A 25,138-nucleotide genomic window follows, 5' to 3' on the forward strand; every position below is an offset into this window, starting at 1 on the left:
TGGGGCACCTTATAGACTAACGGGTTTATTGGAGCATGAGCTTTCGTGGGCAGCATCAGACGCACGTCACAAGCCAGCCGCAAAGGTACCTCTGCCAGCCCCTCTCTCCAGCCAGCAGCTACACAAGCAAAGCCACAGATTTCCCAGGTGCTGCACCAGCCCAACCCAGCAACACTCCTACTCCGGTGAGAGGTTCTTAAAACCTATGTCACCAACTCCCCACAGATTCTTCCAGCCCCTGAAGGGCCAGCCCCAGCCCCAGCCCCAGCCCCAGCCCCAGCCCCAGCCCCAGGTCCGCGCATACTTGGTTCTTGTCCAAAGCTGGTCGGTTAGCACCTGAGATCGAAAGGGTTATTAACATGGGAAGGAAGAGGGTGAGAGAGCCCAGGGTGAAGGTGGTACATTCCGGACATCGGGTACAGCCCTGGCTGCAGGCCACAGCCGCTGGCAGGAGCTGCTGCCCTTGAGAGTCTCTGAAATCACATCCCCGAGGGCCGGGGGCCGAGACCGCACCAGCTTAGTTCATAGCAGAGACGTTCTCGCAGACTGCTCCCCACAGGGAGGCTGAACAAGTGCTCTGAGGAGTGAGGGATGAGACGGCCACTGCTTGGATCCTCTTTGTAGACTTGCCAGCAGAGGAAGGTCCCTGCTCCAGGTCACGTAGGCGATGGTGAATTACCTGATCAGGTTACCTGTCCACGCTGCTTTGGGGCCTTCTGCCATTGGCCGATTCCCAGAGGACACGTCTCAGTCAAATTCGTGAGCTGTGGATCGAAGTCTGAGTCTCTGTTCGGCCCGTGGCACCTGGCTGGGAGGGGACCACACCTTCCCTTGTGACCCTGCGCACTAACACATTTCCAAGGCAGCGCTAGAGCCAACATCCATAACTTCACACACCGCCACGGCACAGACGTACAGGCAGCAGAGGCAGGTTCAGGGCATCGCCGGGTGTCATGAGCCACCTCCCCTGGCACAAGGTGTGGTGCCAACTTGCTGCAGTGGTCACAGAAATGGTTTTGCACTTGCTGTAAAACTCCAGTAACATCGTAGATGCCGCCCCCCAAGATGCCGCCCAGGCCAGGACTGAGCCTGTGTCCCTGGGCACAGCTCACAGCCCCACATGCTGCTTCTGGGGGGGCGTGCACCTGCCCGGCCGCAATTCTGGCCTCACGCCCCTGCGCCTCCCCTTTGCTTTCCAGACTTCCCCCCGGTTTTCCACATCAAGCTGAAGGATCAGGTGCTGCTCGAGGGCAACGCAGCGACCCTGCTCTGCCTGCCAGCTGCCAGCCCTCCACCCCAAATCTTCTGGATGAAGGGTAGGTCTGGGGGCCTGGGCATGCCTGTGTTCCACCCCACTGAGGGCTGGGGGTGATCTGTGCGCGTGGGACTGGGGGGTTCTGTTTGCAGAAGTGAGTGTGGGGCACACGGTGGGGCTGAGGCACTGTGACCTGGGGCTGGGTGCCCTGTACTACTCGCAGAGGGAACACTGCAATAAATTGCCCAGGGAGCTTGTGGAATCTCTGTTGTACTGAACAGCCCTGCACGGTATCTTTGCGGGGAAAAGACAAAACACCGCATTTACAGGAAACACACAGATAGCATCAACACTTCTCGCATACATGTGACATATTACACACACACACTCACATGTACGTACATGCACGTGCACACACAGGCATACTCACATGTACATACACACACGCTCGTGCACACACAGGCACGCTCACATGTACGTACATGTGCGTGCACACACAGGCACACTCACATGTACGTACATGCGTGCACTCGCGCGCGCACAGGCACACACGTACATACACACTCGCATGCACACACTCGTGCACACGCAGACACACTCACATGTATGTACACACACGCACGCACGCACACACACACTCCCATCTTGTTGCTGTTACCAATAGTTGCTCCTGCTAAGTGCACTGGCCCGGTGAGTTAGATGGGGGAGGGGTGGAGCCGGGCTTTTAGCAATCCGGATCGATGCTCCCGTGCTGACAAGATGAGACCCGGGGTCCCTCTGCAAGATGCTTCCACTGACAGTGTCCGCTCTCCCATGCAGGTCGACACCAGTTGGCCAGCTCATGCATATGCATAATCTGGGAGAGCAAACTTATGAATATGCATTTAGCACCTTCTTGTGGGTGGTGCTCCCACAGGCAGGCACTTGCTGGTGACTCCCCAGGGGTCCATGTGTCCAGCGTTCTTTCAGTGGGCCCACTGCACAGGCTCCACTGTTCTTCTCCCTGGGCTTGGATCCACCTCCTCCAACCCTTGCAAGTGCCTGGAGGTGTCTGTCTTCCGCCTTCCCATTCACACCTCATGCGCTCCACTGGGCAGTCAATGAAGCAACCCAAAACTAAAGGGCACAGAGGGGTTTTTCTTTCCCTTCCCTCCTTCTAGGAACTGTTGTACAAAAGAGAAGGACATTTCCGTGTCACAGGGCTCAACACAATGACACAGAAAGTGACTTGACAGAATATTTAAAAACTCCAGAGTTTTAACACAAAGCTGCACCTACCTCTCCATCTTGGAGACGTCCTAAGATAGTAGTAGCAGTAGTAGTAGTAGCGGTAGTAGCAGTAGTAGTAGCGGTAGGCATCGTTCAGTCTGCATAGACTATGGATCACGCCCTTTAAAGTTTCAATTGAGGACTTCATTTACAGCGTCTGTTGTGACTATGAAGACCCACACGAGAGTGACAGTCCTTGCTGCATCTCTTGCAGATGTGGTGGGTGTCTGGCAAGTCCTTATTGTGCTTTCTGTGCGCTCGCTTCTCCTCTGCTAGCTGTCTGATCCTCACCTCGCCCTTCTGAAGGCCCTTGTGTAACCCCTTGTGATGGGGTTCAGGGGTCCCCCTGCACTGCACCCCGTCCGCTGGCAGGAGTGACTCTCACTCAGCAGGTACAACAGGAGGTTTATTAGGCAACAGATGCCCAGTTTATCACAGAAGCGTCAGTACAGCAGCCAGAGACAGTCCTTCCAACCCGTCCTGGGGAGAAGACCCCGAGGGGTGCCCCTCTGGGGTGTAGCTTTCCCCCCTCCTCAGGCTGGCTGCCTTCCAGCTCCTCTTCCCCAAGCCTCTAACTGCCGTCCCTGATTCAAAAACCAGCTCGGCTCCTCCCTGCTCTTTGTTCAGGGCGGAGGTGTTACCTGCCAGTTGTAGCCCCAGGGTCATCCTTAGCCACTGGGAGCTGTTCTGCTTGTCTCTCACATCCAGCCTGAGTCTCGCATTTGCACTCCCCCCACTCCATCGCACCCCTGCCTCCATCTGCTGCGGTCGTCTGCTAGTTCTTCCCTGTTGTCCAGCTCAAGGTCTACCTCTCTGAGGTCTTGTAATGGGGTTCAGGGGTCCCCCTGCACTGCACCCCGTCCGCTGGCAGGAGAGACTCTCACTCAGCAGGTACAACAGCAGGTTTATTAGGCAACAGATGTCCAGTTTCTCACAGAAGCAACAGCATAGCAGCCAGAGACAGTCCTTCCAACCTGTCCTGGGGAGAAGACCCCGAGGGGTGTCCCTCTGGGGTGTAGCTTTCCCCCCTCCTCAGGCTGGCTGCCTTCCAGCTCTCCCTTTTCCTAGCCTCTAACTGCCACCCCCGATTCAAAACCCAGCTCAGCTCCTCCCTGCTCTTTGTTCAGGCAGAGGTGTCACCTGCCAGTTGTAGCCCCAGGGTCATCCTTAGCCACTGGGAGCTGCTGCTTGCCTCAGACATCCAGCCTGACTCACACATGCACCCCCCCCACACTCCATCACATCTCTCCCCCCTTCCAGACCGCACTGAGCGGGGTCACTTAGCCAGTGACCTGGGGAAGTTCGGGGCCCTCCCTGCGTGACAGGGCATCGGCTATGGTGTTGTTGTTCCCCTTGACGTGGACCACCTCCATGTCGTAGTCCTGCAGGAGCAGACTCCACCGCAGGAGCTTGGCGTTGGCCCCTTTCATGCAATGCAGCCAGGTCAGGGGTGAGTGATGGGTGTACACGGTGAAACGCCGTCCAAACAGGTACGGCTGCAGCTTCCCCAGCGCCCACACCATGGCCAGACATTCCTTCTCTATGGCCCCGTAGTTCTGCTACCCCCTCCACTCCATCACATATGCCTAGAACCTCTGACAGTTGGTCGATGGAGACTTGGTCACACAGATGCAGAGTCCGTCCGTAGATCAGGTCCGGGCACACACGCCCCTCTGGGGGACGGCCGTCGCTTGGCCAGGTCTGGCAGTCCTTTGTTCAGAGGGTCGTCTGAGGCCAACTGACTCCCGAGCCAGGAGCAGCTTGAAGACAAAACGGAGACGACGCAGCTGTCTTCTGTTTCCTTTGCCATGAGGCTGGTACTTCCTGTGTCCAAGACACAAGTTACCCAGCACATGGCCAGCAAAGGCCCCCGGGGCCCACCCATGAGCTTCCCTCCAGCCTTGCTGCCCCACAGGGAGCATGTCCTGGCCCCTTGCCTGGTTCCCCATACAGCTGGCGGGCCAGGAGCGAGCTGGGCCAGGCAGACACCAGGCTGTCAGGGTGTCCCCCATGAAGTACAGTCCCAGCTGGCAATACAGCCATCACCCGCACGCCTGGTGATGCCCGGAGAGCCAGGGCTCTCGTGCTTGGCCTTAGGCCCGATTTTCCAGACGCCTCTCACGGCCTCTGGTCTCGCCCCTGCAGGCTCACGCTGCTGGTGTCAGCAGTGGCTTGCAGTGCCCTGGGCATGGACCCAGCCCGCCCTGCCGCATGGGGCTGGCACTGCACGTCCCTCTCACAGGGAGCAGCGCTCTGTGCTCCAGGGCTCGGGCCAAGACTCCGGCACTGATCCAGGTCTCCCACCCTCACTTAGCCCAGGCCAGCCCCGCTGCAGGCCACACCAGGGACTTGCTGAGCAGGCACAGGACACTGCCCTTGCTAGGCTCTGCTGCACTGGGGGTAGCCCAGGCTAGGCAGCTGGGGAAGCTCTTATGTTTAGGAATACGTTGTGCCCCTGAATTCAACCAGTGCAGGGCTGTCCTGGAGTGGGGGTCCCCATCCCTGCCCCCCTGCAGGCGGACGTGGGCCTCACTCCCAGGGGAACAGCCGGGGGTCAGGCCACAGGCACCCAGCGTAGAGCAGACTGGTCAGCCCAGGGACCAGAACCCGTCAGTACCATCCAGCTTGGGTAGAGGGGCTCAGAGGGGTCCCCGAGCTGGGCCCTGGTCCCCCTCCTCCCTCTCCAGCCAGACCAGGCTGCCCCACCCCCCAGCTCAGTACAAATCCCACCTGCCAGGCCCCTCCTCCCGCCTGTGCCCCACAGCAACCTGAAAGGTGTCACCCGGCTGCCCACGTTACAAAGGGCACCGCCACAGCAAAAACTCAAACCTCCCATCACCAACTGGGCACTGATGCTGTGCTGGGGAAAACCGAGGCAGACACATGGCGTTACTACAGGGCAGTGGGAAACACATGCAGCCTAGAGGGAATAAAATCCTACAAAGCCCCTTCAGCCCAAGAGTCACGGACCCTCAGAATCGGGGCCACCTCCCCAGCTTGGGGCCAGTCCCTGGGAGGCTCCTCTGTGGGCCAATCCCCCAAAGGGTCCCATTCCTCCAGGGGAAGCTGTGTGACCCCACTACCTCCTGGGGCTGGCCCCCTCACCCCCGCAGCCTCCTGCCCTCCCCAGTGAGCCCCAGGCAGCACGTCCCACCGCAGGGTGACTTGTACTGTCTTAACCCTGTGGGGCAGCGCGCCTACGGGGACGTAGAATCCTAGAACTGGGGGCCCTCGAGAGGTCACCAAGTCCAGACCCCAGCTCTCCCGCCGTGCCAGGCACCATCCAGCCTGTTCGTGACAGGCGTGTCTGCCCTGCTCTGATGCGCCTGCAGGAGGGGCGATCCCACAGCCTGCCTGGGCAGATAACGACCTGGGAGTTCGGGAGTTTTCCAATGTCCAGCCTACGCCTCCCTGGCTGCAGCTTCAGCCCTTGCTCCTGGTCCTGTCATTTGGAGTTGCAGGGGAGGTTCTCTCTTTCTCTTCCTTGAAACAACCCCGTCGGTGCCTCAGTCTTCGCTTTTCCAGGCTGAACAAGCCCAGTTCGCTCAGTCTCACCTCACAGGCCACGTTCCCCAGGCCTTTCGTCAGTCCTGTGGCTCTTTGCTGGACCTTCTCCAGTTTGCCCAGTTTGTTGACCTTTGTCCAGTGTCTCCTGAAATGTGCCCAGAGCTGGACTCAGCTTCCAGCTGAGGCGACATCAGCGCAGAGTGGAGCAGAAGGAGGACGACGTCCCCTGTCTTGCTCACAAGACGCCCAGAACGAGCTTTCCTTTTTTCACAGCTGACTCCTACTCCTCGCGGGCTCCACTCTGACCCCTCTCCGCAGCGCTCCTTCCTTGGGAGCCGCTGCCTGTTTGGCCTGTGTCACACAGACTGTTGCTGCGAGTGGAGCACTTTGCATTTGTCCTGACTGAACTTCTTCCTGTTCACCTCACATCACGTCTCCAGTTTGTCCAGATACTCTGAGTTCTGACCCCGTCCTCCAAAGCAGGTACAACCCCGCCCCGCCGGGGATCTTCTGCAGACTGGCTCAGCGTGCTCTCCAGGCCAATATCGCTACCATTGATGAAGATTTTGAACAGACCTGACTTGTTACATCCTTCCACCTGACTGAGCCATTGAGAGCTGCTGTCTGCAGACGGTTATCCGGACAGTTCCACGCTAGGATGTATCTCCCTCGTTTGTGAATGAGAAGGGTGTGACAGACTCTATCCAGTTTCTGACTGAAGCCTAGATATACCCATCCACTGCGTCCCCTCTCTTCGCAGAAGCCACACAAGCAAACCCCCAGATTTCAGAGCTACTTCCCAATGCCCAGACCCACAGCCCCCTACTTGGGTGAGAGGTTCTTAAAACCTGTTTCGCCAACTCCACACAGATTCTTGTGGGCCCCAGAGGGTCCAGCCACAGCCCCAGGTCGATGTACACTTGGCTCTTACCCAACACACCACGCCGACGCCAACCCTTCAGCTCTAAAACCTGAAGGTTCATTCGCAGAGACAGCCAGACAGAGCAGGCTGCGAGAGAAGGTCTTCGTGTGCTACTTACACGACATAGGTCGGTTACAGCTACGGCCGCAGCAGCCACGTTCTGTGCTGATTCGTGTAAGTCTTTGCAAGCGTCCTTCCGAGGGACGGGCTCCGCCCGGGCAGGCTTCGGTCGTGGGACTGACAGAACAAAGGGGGACGCTGCCCGGGGAGGGAAAAGTCCGTTCACCTTCCCATCAGGCACTGGAGAGTCAGGGGCACCTGAGCCAGGTGGGTGCTGTGGCCTCTGCCGCTGGACGCATCCCAGGTGACAGTCCCACGTCCCTGAGCTGTGTATGGGCCGGCTGGGAGTTGGGTCCTTCGGCTGAGTCCATCACCCGCGCCGGGGCGGGGATCTCGCCTGCCTCGGTGAGTTCTTGGCTCTGAGTCTACATTTCCAATAGTGCTGTAGGGCCAATATCCGTAACTTCACATAGCACCATGGCACAACACCGAGTCACACACAGGCTCAGGGCATCCCCGGCTTTCACTGGACACCTCACTTGGCCCCCCCAGCACAACATTGGGTGCCAGCAGAGACAATGGTCACAGACACGGCTTCTGTGTCCCATTCTAGCATCCAGGGACCACATCTTCCTTGGCTCCAAAGCTGCAGGGTCACCGCCTCCGGGTACACGGGGGGCCCCTCAGGGGCTAACACCACTGGGGCACACGGGGGCCCCTCAGGGGCTAACACCTCTGGGGTACACAGGAGCCCCTCAGGGGCTAACACCACTGGGGCACACGGGGGCCCCTCAGGGACTAACACCTCTGGGGTACACGTGGGCCCCTCAGGAGCCAGTGCCTGACTGGGGCTGGGCTGCAGTCGCTCGGTGAGGTGCCTGTGCCCAGTGCCACAGGCCGAGCCCCAGGCTTGCTACGGGAACAGCCAGGGAGCAGAGCCGCCAGCCCCACTCACCCTCCCTCCCTCCCCACAGACAAGCAGTCGCTGGTGTCCGACGCCACGGTGAACATTGCCGCGTGTAAGGATGGCCGCCAGCTGCTCACCATCCCCAAGGCGTACCAGAAGGACTCCGGCCTGTACGAGTGCACAGCAGCCAACGCCCTGGGCTCTGCCACCAGCTCGTGCACCCTGGCCGTGGCACGTAAGGACCCGGGTGCGGGAGGGTGCCGGCTGCAGCAGCTCAGGGCCACCAGGCTGGGAGCTGCCACATGACTGGGCAGGAAGGGCAGAGATGGGTGGGGGGGACCATCTGCCGCTGCTCCCCCAGCCGCGGGGGCGCCAGCCAGGGGACGGGGCTGGCTGAGGCCCGGGCGCCGCAGGCCACGTACGCGCCGGCGTGCAGAGCCCCGGGGCCTTTGGGCCAGTGCTAGTCATGTGGCTGCGCCTGCTCCTGTGGCAAGAGGTCCCAGCTCCCCGGTGCTACTGCGGCTGCCTGTCCCCCAGCCCCCACCTCAGTGCCTCTTTCTCCCTGCCAGGCCTGCCGGGGAAGCCGGGCACCCCGGAGATCCCCCAGAAGTACAAGAACACGGTGCTGGTGCTGTGGAAGCCGGCAGACAGCCGCGCCCCTTGCACCTACACCCTGGAGTGCAAACTGAACGGTACGAGGCGCCTGCGCCCAGCGGACGCGCCCTGGGCAGGGCTGGCCAGGCCAGGGCAGCTCTTGGGGCACACTGGGTCCGTATTCCTCAGTGCCCCCTTCGGAGCCGCTGCTGCCGCTGCCCTGCCGTGCTGGGGCTGGCTCCCACGCTGCCCTGGGCTGCGAGCGGGGCCTGGGGTACTGTTGTGCCCCCACCCTGGGCTGCCTGCCAGCCCCGGTGCTGTTACCCCTCAGCCCAGCCCGAGGGCGGGCGTGCTCCCTGCGCGCTCACGTACCGCACGGGGAAAGGCCCAGCCCGACCCCTGGCCGAGGGGCCCTGCGCTGTGCCGGCTGGGGGGCTGGCCAGAGTGGGCCCAGGTCGCCCTGCCCCGGTGTGCAGGGGAGCGTAACGCAAGCGGGAATTCCCGGCCCAGCGCAGAGACTGGTCCGCGGCGTGGGGCGAGTCGAAGGGGTGGGGTGTGTGAAAGGGCAGGGCCAGCACAGCAAAGCGCCGGTCCAACGCCTCACCGGCTTACCGGGCTCCGCAGCTTCAGGGCGTGGAGGGGGCATCAGCCCCAGCCTGTGGACGCCGCCTTCCCCGGGCTGCTGGGAGGGGCGAGCCGGCAGGGCAGGGACCGGGCTTGGCGCTCCCCTGCACGGCTGCAGCGGGGCAGCCGGAGACCAGGCACATGCCCCTGGGACCCTCAGGTTACAACTGCCTGAACTGCTGACGGTGACAGGAGGTGGGCAGGTGCCAGCCACTGGCCAGGGCGTGGGCCGGGCCGGGGAGGCCCTCGGGGTTTAGCTCTGGCGTTTTATCGCTCACGGTACGCCAGCGCCACCCAGGACCGTCTCCTCAGCATTCTCGCTGCTGCCGGCATTGGGGCGTGAGCCGAGCGGGGCAGTCCGGTGGTGTGGTGCATGCGGGGGCTGCGATGCAGTGCCGGGTCCCCGGCTGACGAGTGCTCAGCGCCCCAGTGTGCAGCACGGTTCAGCCACCCCCAGCAGTGTCTGGTCAGCCCAGGGCCTGTCCTGCGACTGCCCAGGCTGGCGTAGGGGGCAGCCAGGGCCTGTCCTGCGATTGCCCATGGCCGGCGTGGGGGGCAGCCAGGGCCTGTTCTGCAACTACCCATGGCCGGCATAGGGGGCAGCCAGGGCCTGTTCTGCGACTGCCCATGGCCGGCATAGGGGGCAGCCAGGGCCTGTTCTGCGACTACCCATGGCCGGCATAGGGGGCAGCCAGGGCCTGTTCTGCGACTGCCCATGGCCGGCGTAATGCAGCTCGCCCCGCCAGCTTGGTGGGCAGCCAGGGCCTCCAGGGTCCTGTGCGGAGGTTCAGTGTGTCAGGGGCTCTGCAGTGTCCGGCCGCGGCCCCTGCGCAGCTCAGAGATTTGGGGGCACGGCAGAGCCGCGAGCAGTGGCCGCTAATCCCACGCCGAGAGCACCCGGCGCCCTCAGCCGGCTGCCGGCAGCATCCCCGGTGCCTGCCCTGGCAGTGTTTGGGCCGGGCTGTTCGGCCGGACCCAGGGCACCGTCTCCCTGCAGATCCCAGCGCGGCGCCAACCACCCACCGCAGCCCGTGAGCCCTGGGGCCTGGTGCTCCGGCCCTGACAGCTGCGCGTCCCTCCCCAGGGGACCGCGAGTGGAGGACCCTCGGCTCGGGCATCGCCGACTGCTACTTCAACGTGACGGAGCTGCCCAGCCGGAGCACTGCCCGGTTCCGGGTGGCCTGCATCAACAAGGCTGGCCAGGGGCCGTACAGCACCGCCTCGCAGGCCGTGGCCATCGAGGCAGACGGTGAGCTGGCGCCTGGGGAGCAGGGGGGCTGCTGGGTATGGGGGCAGCCCCCTGGCACAAGCTGCTCCCGGGACTGCGGGGCTGCCAAAGCGGGAGACCCCACTTCCAGCCTAGCGGGACAGCATCCCTAGTGGTCAGAGCCTGGCTCCCTGGCTGGCCGTGTCCTGGCCTCACATGGGGGGTGGGTCTGTGCCCAGCTGCCCTGGCTCTGGCTCTGGCTCCCACCCTCTGTGGGGCAGGGTGGGGGCTCACTGGCCAACTGCTCTGCTTTGCTTCCCATCCAGATCCTGATGCTACCCGCCCGGCTCCCACTGCCCCGAAGGACGTGGCTGCCCCTGAGAGGGCTGCCTCCAGCCGCTCCGCCCAGCCCCTGCCCGAAGCCACAGGACCCCCGGCTCCCCCTTTGCCTCCCCAGCACCAAGGGCCAGTGCACCCGCCCAGCCAGGCACCTCAGGCAGCCGTCCCCAGGGCCGAGGCAGCCCCCCAAGAGCCGCTGTGCTCACCTGCTGCACCCGCCGCGTCCCCCAGCCCCGGCCTCACCCCAGCAATCGCTGTGTCTGTCGCCCCCGGGCTGGTGTTAGCGCCCTCCAGGGCTGCCCCTCCACGCCCCCTCCCAGCACCCACAGCCCACCGGGCAGTGCAGGCCTCACCCGCCCCAGCTCCCGCCCCGCTCACCCCCATGGCCCCCAAGGCGGCGCCTGTGTACGTGGTCACCTCCTTTGTCTCGCTGCCGGCGGCCACCCCCCTCAAAACCCCCCCAGCCCCGGCCCCGGCCCCCGCCCCCACCCCCCCCCTCAATGAGGCTGTGCCGTCGGCCGTGCAGGTCCCAGGCCAGAGCACCACCCTGAGCAGCCCCAGCCCCGCAGAGGCCAAGGAGGGCAGCGCACTGCGCCAGGGGGTCCCCCAGAAGCCCTACACCTTCCTGGACGAGAAGGCAAGGTGAGTGCCGGCCCTGCCCTCTGGGCGCCCGGCGGGAGGTCAGCGTGCCACGCTCCGCCCCGCCCCGCCTCTGGCCCCGGCTGGGGAGAGCCGGGGGCTCTGCGTGTGTCCGGCCCGGCACCTGACCCTGTGGCCCAGCGTCGCCCACCCACAGGAGCAGGGCTGAGCCCCCCGCTGGGGTCAGGCTCAGCGAGGCCCCTTCAGCGGCCAGCGCCTGCAGGGGCACGTGTGCCAGCCGGGGGGGTTGTCGGCTGCACCCGCCGGGCGCCCCGAGCTGGAGGCAGAACTGCGGGGCAGACCCCGCTTGGGGCTGGGGCCCCAGGGCAGAGAGCAGCGGGGCCGGGTCGGGGTTCGCAGGGTGCCCATGTGCGCTGTGCTGCAGGGGCCGGTTTGGGGTGATCCGGGAGTGCCGGGAGAACGCCTCGGGCCGGCACTTCATGGCCAAGATCGTCCCCTACGCGCCGGAGCGGAGGGGCGCCGTGCTGCAGGAGTACGAGATCCTCAGGGGCCTGCGGTACGAGCACGTCATGGGCCTGCACGAGGCGTACATCACCCCGCGCTACCTGGTGCTCATCACCGAGCGCTGCGCCGGCAAGGAGCTGCTCCACAGCCTGGTTGACAGGTGGGGCCGCCGGGGCGGGGCGGGGCGGGGCGGTGGGGGGCTGGTTGTGGGGGGCTGGCTGGGGCGGGGCAGGGCAGGGCGGGGGCGGCTGGTCACGGGGGGGCTGGCTGGGGCGGGGCAGGGCAGGGCGGGGGCGGCTGGTCAATGGGGGGGCTGGCTGGGGCAGGGCAGGGCAGGACGGTGGGGGGCTGGTCGTGGGGGGGCTGGCTGGGGCGGGGCAGGGCAGGCCAGGGGCGGCTGGTCACGGGGGGGCTGGCTGGGGCGGGGCGGGGGGGCTGGGCCTGGTCGGGGGGGCTGGCTGCGGCGGGGCGGGGGGGCTGGGCCTGGTTGGGGGGGCTGGCTGTGGCAGGGCGGGGCGGGGCGGGGTGGGGGTGGCTGGTCACGGGGGGGCTGGCTGGGGCGGGGTGGGACGGGACGGTGGGGGGCTGGTCATGGGGGGCTGGCTGGGGCGGGGCAAGGCAGGGTGGGGGCGGCTGGTCATGAGGGGCTGGCTGGGGCGGGGCAGGGCAGGGCGGGGGTGGCTGGTCACGGGGGGGCTGGCTGTGGCAGGGCGGGGCGGGGCGGGGTGGGGCTGGGCAGGGGGGGCTGGTCGCGGGGGGGCTGGGCCTGGTCGGGGGGGCTGGCTGTGGCGGGGCGGGGCGGGGGTGGGCTGGCTGGGGCTGGGCGGGACGGGACGGTGGGGGGCTGGTTGTGGGGGTCTGGCTGAGGCGGGGCAGGGCAGGGTGGGGGCAGCTGGTCATGGGGGGGCTGGCTGGGGTGGGGCGGGGGGGCTGGGCCTGGTGGGGGAGGCTGGCTGCGGCAGGGCAGGGCAGGGCGGGGGGGGTGGGTCGTAGGGGGGCTGGGCCTGGTCGGGGGGGCTGGCTGTGGGAGGGCGGGGCGGGGCGGGGGTGGCTGGTCATGGGGGGGCGGGGTGGGGCTGGGTGGGGGGGCTGGTCGTGGGGGGGCTGGGCCTGGTGGGGGGGGCTGGCTGCGGCGGGGCGGGGCGGGGCGGGGCGGGGGTGGCTGGGCTGGTGGGGGGGGCTGGCTGGGCTGGTGGGGCGGGGCGGGGCGGTGGGGGGCTGGTCACGGGGGGGCTGGCTGGGGGGGAGGGGGGGCTGGCACTGAGTCCCCGCCCCCGCAGGTTCCGCTACTCGGAGGACGACGTGGCCGGCTACACGCAGCAGCTGCTGCAGGGGCTGCAATACCTGCACGGGCGCCACGTGCTGCACCTGGACATCAAACCCGACAACCTCGTCGTCTCCCACGGCAACACGCTGAAAATCATCGACTTCGGCAGCGCCCAGACCTACGACCCCCTGGCGCTGCGCAAGCTGGGCTGCCGCGTGGGCACCCTCGAGTACATGTGTGAGTGCGCAGCTGTGCCCGGCTCCCGGCCCCGCCCCCCGGCCCCGCCCGTCTGCTCCCGGCCCCGCCCCCCGGCACTGCCCATCTGCTCCCGGCCCCGCCCCATGGCCCTGCCCCCCACCTGTCTGCTCCTGGCCCCGCCCCCCGGCCCCGCCCGTCTGCTCCCGGCCCCGCCCCATGGCCCTGCCCCCCACCTGTCTGCTCCTGGCCCCGCCCCCCGGCCCCGCCCATCTGCTCCCGGCCCTGCCACCCAGCACCGCCCCCCGCCCATCTGCTCCCGGCACTGCCCCCCGGCACCGCCCCCTGCCCATCTGCTCCCGGCGCCACCCCCCGCCTGTCTGCTCCTGGCCCCGCCCCCCGGCACCACCCCCCACCTATCTGCTCCCGGCCCTGCCACCCAGCACCGTCCCCCGCCCGTCTGCTCCCAGCCCCGCCCCCTGGCCCCGCCCCTCTGCTCCTGGCACTGCCCCATGGAACTGCCCCCCGGCACCGCCCGTCTACTCCCGGTCCCGCCCCCTGGCCCCGCCCATCTGCTCCCAGCCCTGCCCCGTGGCACCACCCCCTGCCCATCTGCTCCCAGCGCTGTCCCGTGGCACCGCCCCCCGGCACCACCCGTCTGCTCCTGGCCCCACCCCGTGGCACCACCCCCCCCTGCCCATCTGCTCCCGGCCCCGCCCCGTGGCACCGCCCCCGCCCGTCTGCTCCCGGCACTGCCCCCTGCCCATCTGCTCCCAGCGCCGCCCCCATGGCACCGCCCCTGTGGTACCAACCCCTGCCCCGTCTGCTCCTGGTGCCGCCCCATGGCACCGCCCCCCACCCCGTCTGCTCCCGGCACCTCTGAGCCCCCCCGTCTCCCCCAGCACCACTGAGGCCCCCCCCACCCCATCTCCCCCAGCGCCTCTGAGCCTCCCGCCCATCTCCCCCAGCACCGCTGCTTTCCCTCGGGGTCTTTGGCCGAGGCTGACCCAGGCCTGTGCTTCTCGCCGGCAGCTCCGGAGGTGGTGAAGGGAGACCCGGTGGGCTCGGCGGCTGACGTCTGGGGGGTTGGCGTGCTCACCTACATCATGTGAGTCCCAGCGGGCCGGGCCGGTGCCTGTGTCGGGGTGGCCAAGCTGCGGGTGCCGTGGCACTGGGCTGTGCCCACACAGGGGTAATGCTCTGGGGCCCTGTGGTGCAGCCTGGCTGCTCAGGAGGGAGCCAGCTCTGGCTGCGCTTAAGCTGGGCGACATCGCCGGGATCGGGGCTCTCTCCGACCAGCTGCGGCCCCGGCAGGCCTGGTGGCACCGCCCCGCCCGCGGCACTGTGGCACCTGGCCGTGCCCATGGCAGGCAGTCCGGGTTGCAGCCCTGGAGGGCTGTGCCAGCTGCTCACCCGCTCTGCCCCCGCCCCAGGCTCAGCGGCCGGTCGCCGTTCTTCGAGCTGGACCCCGTGGAGACAGAGAACCGGATCCTGGCCGGGCGCTTTGACGCCTTCAAGCTGTACCCCAACGCCTCGCAGAGCGCCGCGCTCTTCATCCGCAAGGCGCTCTCCATCTACCCCTGGTGAGCGCGCCAGGCCTGGCCCCCGCCCCCAGGCACGTCCCCGCCAGCGAAGGAGGCGCTGTGCCCACGACGGCTCGCAGCATGGCCCGGGCCAGGCTCAGCAACGGTGCCCACGAGCTGCCAGACAACGGCCCGTCTCGCCCAGCGCCCTGCCCCAGAGGGAATGCACAGAGCAGAGACCCAACAGCCCTGTCACCCTGCCTAGCTTCTGCAAACAGGCCGGGGTCTGTCTCTGCCCGGCGCTGGGAGGGCAGTGGGGGCTGGTGGTTAGAGCAGGGACCGGGGACCCAACTGCCCTGTCACCCTGCCTAGCTTCTGCAAACAGGCCGGGGTCTGTCTCTGCCCGGCGCTGGGAGGGCAGTGGGGGCTGGTGGTTAGAGCAGGGACCGGGGACCCAACTGCCCTGTCACCCTGCCTAGCTTCTGCAAACAGGCCGGGGTCTGTCTCTGCCCAGCGCTGGGAGGGCAGTGGGGGCTGGTGGTTAGAGCAGGGACCGGGGACCCAACTGCCCTGTCACCCTGCCTAGCTTCTGCAAACAGGCCAGGGTCCCCTGCATGGCCAACAGCCACAGACGGGCCCGTCCTCCGTGAACTTAGCCAGCTCGATTTGCACCCTGTAACCGTCTTAGCCTTCATAAAACTCTAGCTGGGAAGTCCCCAGGACAGGGGCTGGGAGCCAGGACTCCTGGGTTCTTTCCCTGGTGCTGGGAGGGCAGTGGGGGCTGGTGGTTAGAGCAGGGGGTTGGGAGCCAGGACTCCTGGGTTCTCTCCCCGGCGCTGGGAGGGCAGTGGGGACTGGTGGTTAGAGCAGGGGGCCAGGAGCTGGGACTCCTGGGTTCTCTCCCCACTCCAGGAGGGCAGTGGGGGCCGGTGGTTAGGGCAGGGGCTGGGAGCCGGGACTCCTGGGCTCTCTCCCCACTCCAGGAGGGCAGTGGGGGCTGGTGGTTAGAGCGGGGGCCGGGAGCCAGGACTCCTGGGTTCTTTCCCTGGTGCTGGGAGGGCAGTGGGGGCTGGTGGTTAGAGCAGGGGGTTGGGAGCCAGGACTCCTGGGTTCTCTCCCCGGCGCTGGGAGGGCAGTGGGGACTGGTGGTTAGAGCAGGGGGCCAGGAGCTGGGACTCCTGGGTTCTCTCCCCACTCCAGGAGGGCAGTGGGGGCCGGTGGTTAGGGCAGGGGCTGGGAGCCGGGACTCCTGGGCTCTCTCCCCACTCCAGGAGGGCAGTGGGGGCTGGTGGTTAGAGCGGGGGCCGGGAGCCAGGACTCCTGGGTTCTTTCCCTGGTGCTGGGAGGGCAGTGGGGGCCGGTGGTTAGAGCATGGGGGGCCAGGAGCTGGGACTCCTGGGTTCTCTCCCCAGTGCTGGGAGGGCAGTGGGGGCTGGTGGGTAGAGCAGGGACTGGGGAGCCAGGACTCCTGGGTTCTCGCCCCACTCCAGGAGGGCAGTGGGGGCCGGTGGGTAGAGCAGGTGCCGGGAGCCGGGACTCCTGGGTTCTCTCCCCAGTGCTGGGAGGGCAGTGGGGGCTGGTGGGTAGAGCAGGTGCCGGGAGCCGGGACTCCTGGGTTCTCGCCCCAGGGACAGGCGTGGCTTTGGCCCGTCCCTCAGCCCAGCTCTCTTGCAGGAGCCGGCCCGCCATCAGGGACTGCGTGGCCAACCCGTGGCTGCAGGACGCCTACCTGATGAAGCTGCGCCGCCAGACGCTCACCTTCACCACCAACCGGCTCAAGGAGTTCCTGGTGGAGCACCAGCGCCGGCGCAGCCAGGCTGCCACCAAGCACAAGGTCTTACTCCGCTCCTACCCCGGCGCGGGCGCCCCGTCACCCGTCACGCAGTAGCCCCGCCCCCGGCGCCGGAGGAGGCAAGGCACATTCCAGGGGCGGGGCCGTGGAGGCGGGCACCGGAGGCTGAGCGCCCTCCTCGCTCCGGCACAGACGGCGCTGCCGAGGGGTCGCTGCTCCCGCCTCGCCTGACTCCTCCCACGGGGGACCTGCTGCAAGGGGCGGGACTTCCTGGTTTGCTGTGCCTGCCGACAGGAAGTGCTACGCAAAGGGCTGGACTGGTGCACCTCGGGGCTGGCCAGTGTGGGCCGGGGGACAGGAGCAGCCCAGCAGCAAGTGCCGAGCTGTGGATGGGAGCGGGGCCGCTGCCCGGCCCACCTGCTGCCGCCCCCGCCAAGCGGCTCCGCATATCTCCACCCCCTCCAGGGCCACGTGAGCGCGAGCTGGGCCTGGGGGCTGCCCCTCGGCTGCGGGGCCTGTGCCCCATAACCGCAGGGGGGGAGCAGAGCGCAGAGCTCCCGTGGTAGCACCAGGCCATGCAGCACTCGGGTTAGTGTCCCTGGCCCCGTTCTGCCCTGCACAGGGCTGGAGCCGCAGCCGCTGTGCCGGCGGTACTGCTGCGAGGTTGGCGTGTTTGCGGGTTGTGTGACCCCCAGTCCGGCACCTCCCCCCACCCTGCAAACGCAGCAGCCCCCCGACGCCTCCTGGGGCGCTGCTCAGTCACACCTACTAGTGGCAGCCTGACCTGCGCAGACACACGCGTGCACAGCAACACGCCTGCGCGGACACACGTGTGCACAGCCACACGCCTGCGCAGACACACGCGTGCACAGCGACATGCCTGCACAGATGTGTACACAGCAACACACCTGTATGGATAGATGTGCACAGTGACACGCCTGTACAGAGACGTGTGTACACAACAACACGCCTGTATGGACGCACATGTGCAAAGCAACACACCTGCACAGACATGTGTACACAGCGACACACCTGGACGGACAGCCATGTGCACAGTGACACACCTGTACAGAGACGTGCACAGTGACACGCCTGTATGGACGCACATGTGAACAGCAACACAACTGTATGGATATGTGTGCACAGCAACACACCTGCACAACATGCCTGCACACACACGTGTGAACAGTGACACACCTGTGTTGACACATGTCCACAGTGACACACCTGCACAGGCATACGTGTGAACAATGACACACCTGTATGGACATGTGTGCACAGCAACACACCTGTACGGATGCACATGTGCAAAACAACACACCGGCACAGATGTGTACACAGCGACACGCCTGAACGGACACGTGTGCACAGTGATGCCTGCACGGACAGACATGTGCACAGCAACACACCTGAACAACATGCCTGCACACACGTGTGAACAGTGACACACCTGTGTGGACACACATGTGCATGGCGACACACCTGTACGGACACACGTGTGCAAAGCAACACACCTGCACAGACGTGTACACAGTGACACACCTGGACAGACAGACATGCACGGTGACACACCTGCACAGACACATGTGCACAGTGACACACCTGTATGGACGCACAGGTGCACAGCAACACACCTGCACAACAAGCCTGCACACATACATGTGAACAGTGACACACCTGTGTTGACACACGTGCAGTGACACACCTGTACGGACGCATGTGTGAACAGCGACACACCTGTATGGACACACATATGAACAGTGACACACCTGTGTTGACACACGTGCACAGTGACACACCTGTATATATCCACGCGTGCGCACACACACACGCACGCACATAGGCCTGTCCACCCTCACTGTGACACGACGCCCACACACAGTGACGCACCTGTATGTATCCATGCATGCACGCACACACAAACGCGCACACACACACACTCAGAGGCCTGTCCATCCTCGCTGTGACACGACGCCCACACACAGGGCCACACCTGTATGTATCCACGCGTGCACGCGCACACACACGCATGTGCGCACACACACACAGGCCTGTCCACCCTCACTGTGACGTGATGCCCACACACAGGGCCACACCTGTATGTATCCACGTGCACATGCACACACATACACATGCACACGCACGCGCACACACACACAGGCCTCTCCACCCTCACTGTGACGTGACGCCCACACACAGGGCCACACCTGTATGTATCCATGCGCACACATGCACACACACAGGCCTTTCCACCCTTGCTGTGATGTGACGCCCACACACAGGGCCACACCTGTATGTATCCACATGCACACGCGCACACACACACACACACACGCACAGGCCTGTCCACCCTCGCTGTGACATGACGCCCACACACAGGGCCACACCTGTATGTATCCACACGCACATGCGCACACACACACACACGCACAGGCCTGTCCACCCTCGCTGTGACGCGACGCCCACACACAGGGCCACACCCCGCATGGCGGCACGGACAGACACTCCCCCTACACCACCTGTGACAGCCAGTTCCCAGGTAACTTCCTTCCCACCAGACTCTGCCCCAGGGCTGCCCCCCAGATCTCTGCACCAGCCAGCCCCACACACTGCACTGCGTTGCACCGCACCCCAGAGACGCCGCGTGGGGTAGCAGCACCAGCCACGGTGCCCCCACCCCTCTGCCTGCCCCGCCAGCCACCAGCACTGAACCGGGGGGGCGCGACCTCTGCCTGCCGACTGCCCCTGCCCCCAGAGAGGAGCCGCTCCGGCAGGGCTCCCCACGGGGCCAGCTTCGCTCCCGGGGACCTGCCAGGGCAGAGCAGGGAGCTGGGCAGGCCCCCCAGCCCCCTGCTCAGAGCCAGCCAGCGCCCCCACCCCTGTGCTACTCTGGGCAGGCCAGGGCTTCCACGCACACCCCAGCGGCTGGGCCGCGGCCGCTGGTCTGGGGGCGGCACAGCAGCCCCTGCAGGTGACCGGGCCAGGCTCCGGCCCAGCACTGCCCTTCGCTGGCCCCGGGTGCCCTGCCGGGGTCAAGCCATGTGAACCTGGGGGCGGGGGGCTCCACTCTGGTTTCTCCCCCTTCTCTGTGAGCCTGGCTCTGGCTGCCACGCCGTAGGGTGCCCCCAGCCCCTCTCCCCTCCCAGCGGGCGTGGCTGGCTGGGCTGGGCAGGTGGGCCGTTGGTGGGGGCAGGGAGCCCCAGGCTGCTGCGCTGCTGCTGTATTTATTGATTTGTGACGGTTTCTTCCTCCCGGGAGTCCCTGCTGCCCGCTGTGCTGCAAGGTCGGATCTGGAGTGGCACCAGCAATAAAGGTCCTGAGCAGCCCGGCACGGCGTGGTGTGGCTCCGTGTGGTCATTGGCGTGCCCCGGCAGATGCCCCGGGCTCGCAAGGTGCGGCCGAGCCCCAGAGGCGCTGCGACGGGCAGAGGACAGGCCACTGGCAGCGAGCCGCCCCAGGGGTATCCGTGGACGGCCCTGGGACTGGTGGGACTTGGCTGAGCCCTCGGAACCTGGCAGAGCTGGGCCCCGGCCCTGGGGCTGACCCCCGGGGGCACCACTGAGGGGCAGTTCAGTCAATTGCTCAGAGCCCCAGTCCTGGGTCCTCTGGTGCAAGGCACCAAACCCGTCCCCCGGAGCACAGCTGCCACCCAGCCCGGCATCCTGCTGCAGTCCTCTGCGCCCAGCTGCCCTCGTGTCACGACCAGTCCCCGCCTCGCACAGCTCAGAGGGGACAGACCCAGCCTGGTCCATCCAGCCCCTAAGGGACGGCCACATCCCCAGGTCAGTGCGTCCCGCAGGTCTGAGCCAACACGCAGCTGGGCCAGGCCTGGACGGAAGGCTGGGAAAGGCATCAACGCCCCCCCGTCAGCTGCACAGCGCTCGGCCCAGGCTTGTCGCAGAGCTGGAATAATTCACTGGCTTAATTCAAGTCTCTGGAACGCAGCGGCTGCTGGAAGGGCACCGGTCCCTCCAGGCTCAGCTCATGGCAGAGCCCGCCAGAGGTGACGAGCCGGACTGAAGGAAAGGGAGGAAGCCCAGGGCCCTTGCCCAGGTGTTCTCGCTGCGTGACGACGCCTTCGAGCGGCGCCTGTGCCTGGCACGGGTCCTCGCCAAGCCCCACTGGAGGCAGCTGCTGGGGCTCACGTTGCAGGATGAGGGTTTGCAGGACCTGCCGTTTGCTGTTGGTCCCTCACGTGGCAGCAAACGGGGGGTCTGTGAGGGCATCTCCCCGTGCGGGGGGGCAGCTGTGGCTGGCTTAGCAGGTGCTGGTTTGCGTTTGGGGGTTACTGGTTGGTTGCCTGGATGATACTGTCCCTGAGCTTGTGCCCTTGGCAAGGCGCGTGCTGAGCTGTTTGGAGGGTCGTGTGCTCAGGCCAGTGGCTGGCCAGTCAGTGAGGGAAGCGAAACCCAGGGCAGACGCTGTGGACCCAAGGAACCCTGGAGCTGGCATGAGCCCATTAGGTGATGGTGCTGGTGAAATGCGGCTAGCGGTGCAGAGAAGTGTTCAGGAAATATTGCTAGTCAGTGTTTTGAAAGGATCAGGATCATGTGCTGGGATTCCTGCGAATGAAGAATTAATGGATGAATTATTTGAGCCCAAGAGTTTAAAAAGAGTTGGCTGAGGAGCTTGGTCTGCCTCCCAGAGGTTATTTTTAACCATGTGGAGCACCAGGGACATTTCAGAAGGGTGTCAGAGTGCCAAGTTTGTGTCCAGCCAGCTAACAATAGACCAATTAGCCTGACAGCGCTGCTGGTGAAATGAGAGTGAAGCCAACAGAGGATTCAAACATAAAGAATCAGCGCCCGGGAATGTACTTCGTGGCAGCTGAGGAGGCTTTGTGGTGAACTGGACTTGCTGCACAAGTGGGCTTTGCTGAGCTGCCGGAGTTGGCTGGCGACGTAAAAGACTCCTTCAGGAATGGGATGGAAAAACCAGCCCCCGTCAGCGTCCCTGGCTTAGGACTTGGCTGAACGACAGCGTTCGGCGAGCAGCTGTCAGTGGGGCGTCACTGCAGACTGTGGCGTGACCGAGTGCAGGGATGTCGGTGCTGGAGCTGCACAGAGCTTGTCGGCTGGCTGGGCACGTGCTGGGCGAGGTGCTGAGCAGAGTGGCTGGCGCGGAAGTGAACCGCTCCAGGGCGGGGAGAGGAGTGGGGTGAGGGGCTGGCAGGGGCTTACAGAGTGTGGCACCTGCACTGCCACCGTGCTTGCCCCGGGTGCTGTGCCCAAGTGGGGCCTGGGGAGGGGGGTGAGGGGTTGGCATGCGGGGGTGGGGACTCCATGCCCTGGGTCCCTGGTGTAACGAGGGGAGGGGGAGGGGGTTGGTTGGTGCAGGAGGAGCACAGAACAGAGACCCTGGCGACAGGTGCCCGGTGCCCGGCAGACCCAGCTCGGGTGGCACAGCCGGTCCTGGCCCGTGGAGGACAATGAGCTGCAGAGAGAGGAGCCCGGTGCCCTGCCCGGCTGGTCCCAGCCAGCGGGGACAAAGGCGGGAGCAGAGAGGGGCCCAGGCGCCCTGGTTACCTGGCAGAGCAGAGAGGGGCCCAGGCGCCCTGGTTACCTGGCAGAGCAGAGAGGGGCCCAGGCGCCCTGGTTACCTGGCGGAGCAGAGAGGGGCCCAGGCGCCCTGGTTACCTGGCGGAGCAGAGAGGGGCCCAGGCGCCCTGGTTACCTGGCGGAGCAGAGAGGGGCCCAGGCACCCTGTTGCCTGGCGGAGCAGAGAGGGGCCCAGGCGCCCTGGTTACCTGGCAGAGCAGAGAGGGGCCCAGGCACCCTGGTTACCTGGTGGAGCAGAGAGGGGCCCAGGTGCCCTGGTTACCTGGCAGAGCAGAGAGGGGCCCAGGCGCCCTGGTTACCTGGCAGAGGACAAAGGCCGAGGGAGGAGCTGGGGTACTAGGGGCTGGGCTGGAAGCAGGGGGCTCTGGGACGGGACGGGACGGGAAGGGGCAGAGATGAGGCAGGGCCCCCACCCCCGGGCACAGGGCAGACTCAGCCGGGCGGTGCTGGGGAGCCAGGCCCATGGGCCGGGGAGGTCGTGTGCTGGGTCCAGTGCTCAGCGATCGCCCGTGTGAGGCCGGCTGGAGAACAGGGCTGGTGGCTCCCTCGGGGCGTGGGGGCCGGGGGCAGAGCGAGGGGAGCTGTGAGCCTGTGACTGGGGTTGGGAGGATGGGCAGCGGGGGGTAGGGGGGAGGCCATTCGGGGGAAGGGTGGGGGCCGGGGGCAGAGCGAGGGGCTCCCCAAGAGGCCGGTGGCAGAGCCAGGCACCGGAGGCTCTGAGAGGGGTGATCCCAGGAGTGGGAGGAGCTTAAGCCCCAAGCGAGAGTGACCCCTCCCCCCACAAGACGAGACTGTTGCGCTGGAGGGGCTGCCCCCAGGGACTGTACAGGCCACACCTGTGGGTCGGAGCGCCAGGGTTTCCTGCTTTGTCTCCCACAGCTGAGTGGGTCTCGCCTTGGCCCGGCGGTTCTGCACTGGGTGCTGATGGCGATGCCGCCCGTCCCACGGCTTCCGCCCTCGCCAGCGAGCGCAGGGGCTGTCTCCCGCCTTCCCTTGGGCTTGGCCTCGTCCGTGTGTGCTGGGGTTCGGGGTCCCCAGGCTCTGCACCCCGGCCGCAGCAGGAGTGACTCTCACTCAGCAGGTAGGACAGGAGGTTTATGAGGCGACAGAGCCCAGCTCAGCACACAGGTGTCAGTGCAGCCGGCAGAGACAGTCATTCCAGCCCCTACGGGGGAGAAGGCCCTGAGGGGGGCCCCTCTGGGGTGTAGCTTCCCCCTCACCAGGCTGGCTGCCTTCCAGCTCTCTCTTCCCCCAGCCTCTAACTGCCGCCCCCGATTCAAAACCAGCTCGGCTCCTCCCTGCTCTTTGTTCAGGCAGAGGTGTTACCTGCCACTTGTAGCCCCAGGGTCATCCTTAGCCACTGGGAGCTGCTGCTTGTCTCTCACATCCAGCCTGACTCACACATGCACCCCCCCCCCCACTCCATCACATCTCTCCCCCCTTCCAGACCGAACTGAGCGGGGTCACTTAGCCAGTGACCTGGGGAAGTTCGGGGCCCTCCCTGCGTGACAGGGCATCGGCTATGGTGTTGCTGTTCCCCTTGACGTGGACCACCTCCATGTCGTAGTCCTGCAGGAGCAGACTCCACCGCAGGAGCTTGGCGTTGGCCCCTTTCATGTGATGCAGCCAGGTCAGGGGTGAGTGATCGGTGTACACGGTGAAACGCCGTCCAAACAGGTACGGCTGCAGCTTCCCCAGTGCCCACACCACGGCCAGACATTCCTCCTCTATGGCTGCGTAGTTCTGCTCCCGGGGCAGCAGCTTCTTACTCAGGTACACGATGGGGTGTTTCTCCCCTTGGTCATTCACCTGCATTAGCACAGCCCCCAGCCCCACGTCTGAGGCATCGGTGAACACCAGGAAGGGCTTGTTGAAGTCTGGATTTGCCAGCACTGGGGCCCTGACCAGAGCCTCCTTCAGCGCGCAGAGGGCCTCTTGGCACTGCTCGGTCCAGACCACCTTGTCAGGCTTTCCCTTTTTACACAGCTCCGTGAGGGGGGCTGCGATGGAGCTAAAGTGGGGCACAAACCTCCGGTAGTACCCCGCCATCCCAATGAAGGCCTGGACCTGCTTCTTAGTCTGGGGTGTGGGCCAATCTCTGACAGCCTCCACTTTAGCTGTGTGATGGAGTCCTGGTGTCCCCCAAGCTCTGCACTCTGTCCGCCGACAGGACACAGCATCGTACAGAGGAGTCAGTGCAGCCGGCAGAGACAGCCAGTCCCATCCATGTTGAGGAGAGGAGGCCCTGAGGGGCCCCCAGAGCTGGGGCCTGGCCCCCTCCTTTATCTCTCTCTCTCCCAACCCAGACTAACTGCTTCCAACTCCCAGTTCCAATTCAAACCCCTCAGGCTCCACCTCCCCCTTTGTCTGCAGTACAAAGGTGTTATCTGGTCGTCAGGGTTACACTCAGCAGGAGCCCCCCCCCTCTGTGAGCCACACACACACATACAGGTATCCCCCACTCCATCACAAGCTGGCTCTGGCTTTAAGCAGCCGCTGCCCACCTTGTGGCCCAGGTAGGTCACCTCAGCCATTCCCACCTTGCACTTCCCTGCCTTGATAGTCAGACCAGCCTTCTGGAGTCGGTCCAGCACCTGGCTGACCTGGGACACATGGTCATCCCACGTCTGGCTGAAGATGCAAATGTCGTCCATGTAAGCCAGGGCAAAGCTCTCCATCCCTTTCAGTAGCTGGTCCACCAGACGCTGGAAGGTAGCGGGTGCCCCCTTGAGGCCGAAGGGCAGGACCAGGAACTCGTAGAGCCCCACAGGGGTGATGAAAGCCGACTTGAGCCGGGCATCTTGGTCTAATGGCACTTGCCAGTACCCCTTGGTGAGGTCTATGGTGGTGAGGTAACGGGCTCCCCCCAGCTTGTCTAAAAGGTCATCAGGCCTGGGCATGGGGTAGGCGTCCGAGACAGTGATGGCGTTAAGCTTGGGATAGTCCACACAAAACCGAACAGACCCATCTTTTTTAGGGACTAACACCACGGGAGAGGCCCAGGGGCTGGACGAG

At 65.5% G+C, this 25,138-nt stretch overlaps 1 protein-coding gene across 1 annotated transcript in view; it reads left to right on the top strand.

Moving 5' to 3' along the window:
* The window catches only part of SPEG (striated muscle enriched protein kinase), a 151,250-nt gene extending 131,335 nt beyond the window's left edge, over positions 1-19,915 (top strand). Inside the window, 10 exon segments of the mRNA XM_075001611.1 lie at positions 1,200-1,316; positions 7,988-8,155; positions 8,490-8,612; positions 10,223-10,387; positions 10,672-11,326; positions 11,709-11,948; positions 13,069-13,292; positions 14,283-14,358; positions 14,684-14,833; positions 16,448-19,915. Coding sequence (XP_074857712.1) covers positions 1,200-1,316; positions 7,988-8,155; positions 8,490-8,612; positions 10,223-10,387; positions 10,672-11,326; positions 11,709-11,948; positions 13,069-13,292; positions 14,283-14,358; positions 14,684-14,833; positions 16,448-16,661 — 2,132 coding nt within the window. The 3' untranslated portion in view covers positions 16,662-19,915.
* Positions 19,916-25,138: the final 5,223 nt, after the last annotated feature.

The sequence above is a fragment of the Carettochelys insculpta genome, chromosome 8, assembly GCF_033958435.1.
Source record: "Carettochelys insculpta isolate YL-2023 chromosome 8, ASM3395843v1, whole genome shotgun sequence".
Classification (NCBI taxonomy): Eukaryota; Metazoa; Chordata; order Testudines; family Carettochelyidae; genus Carettochelys; species Carettochelys insculpta.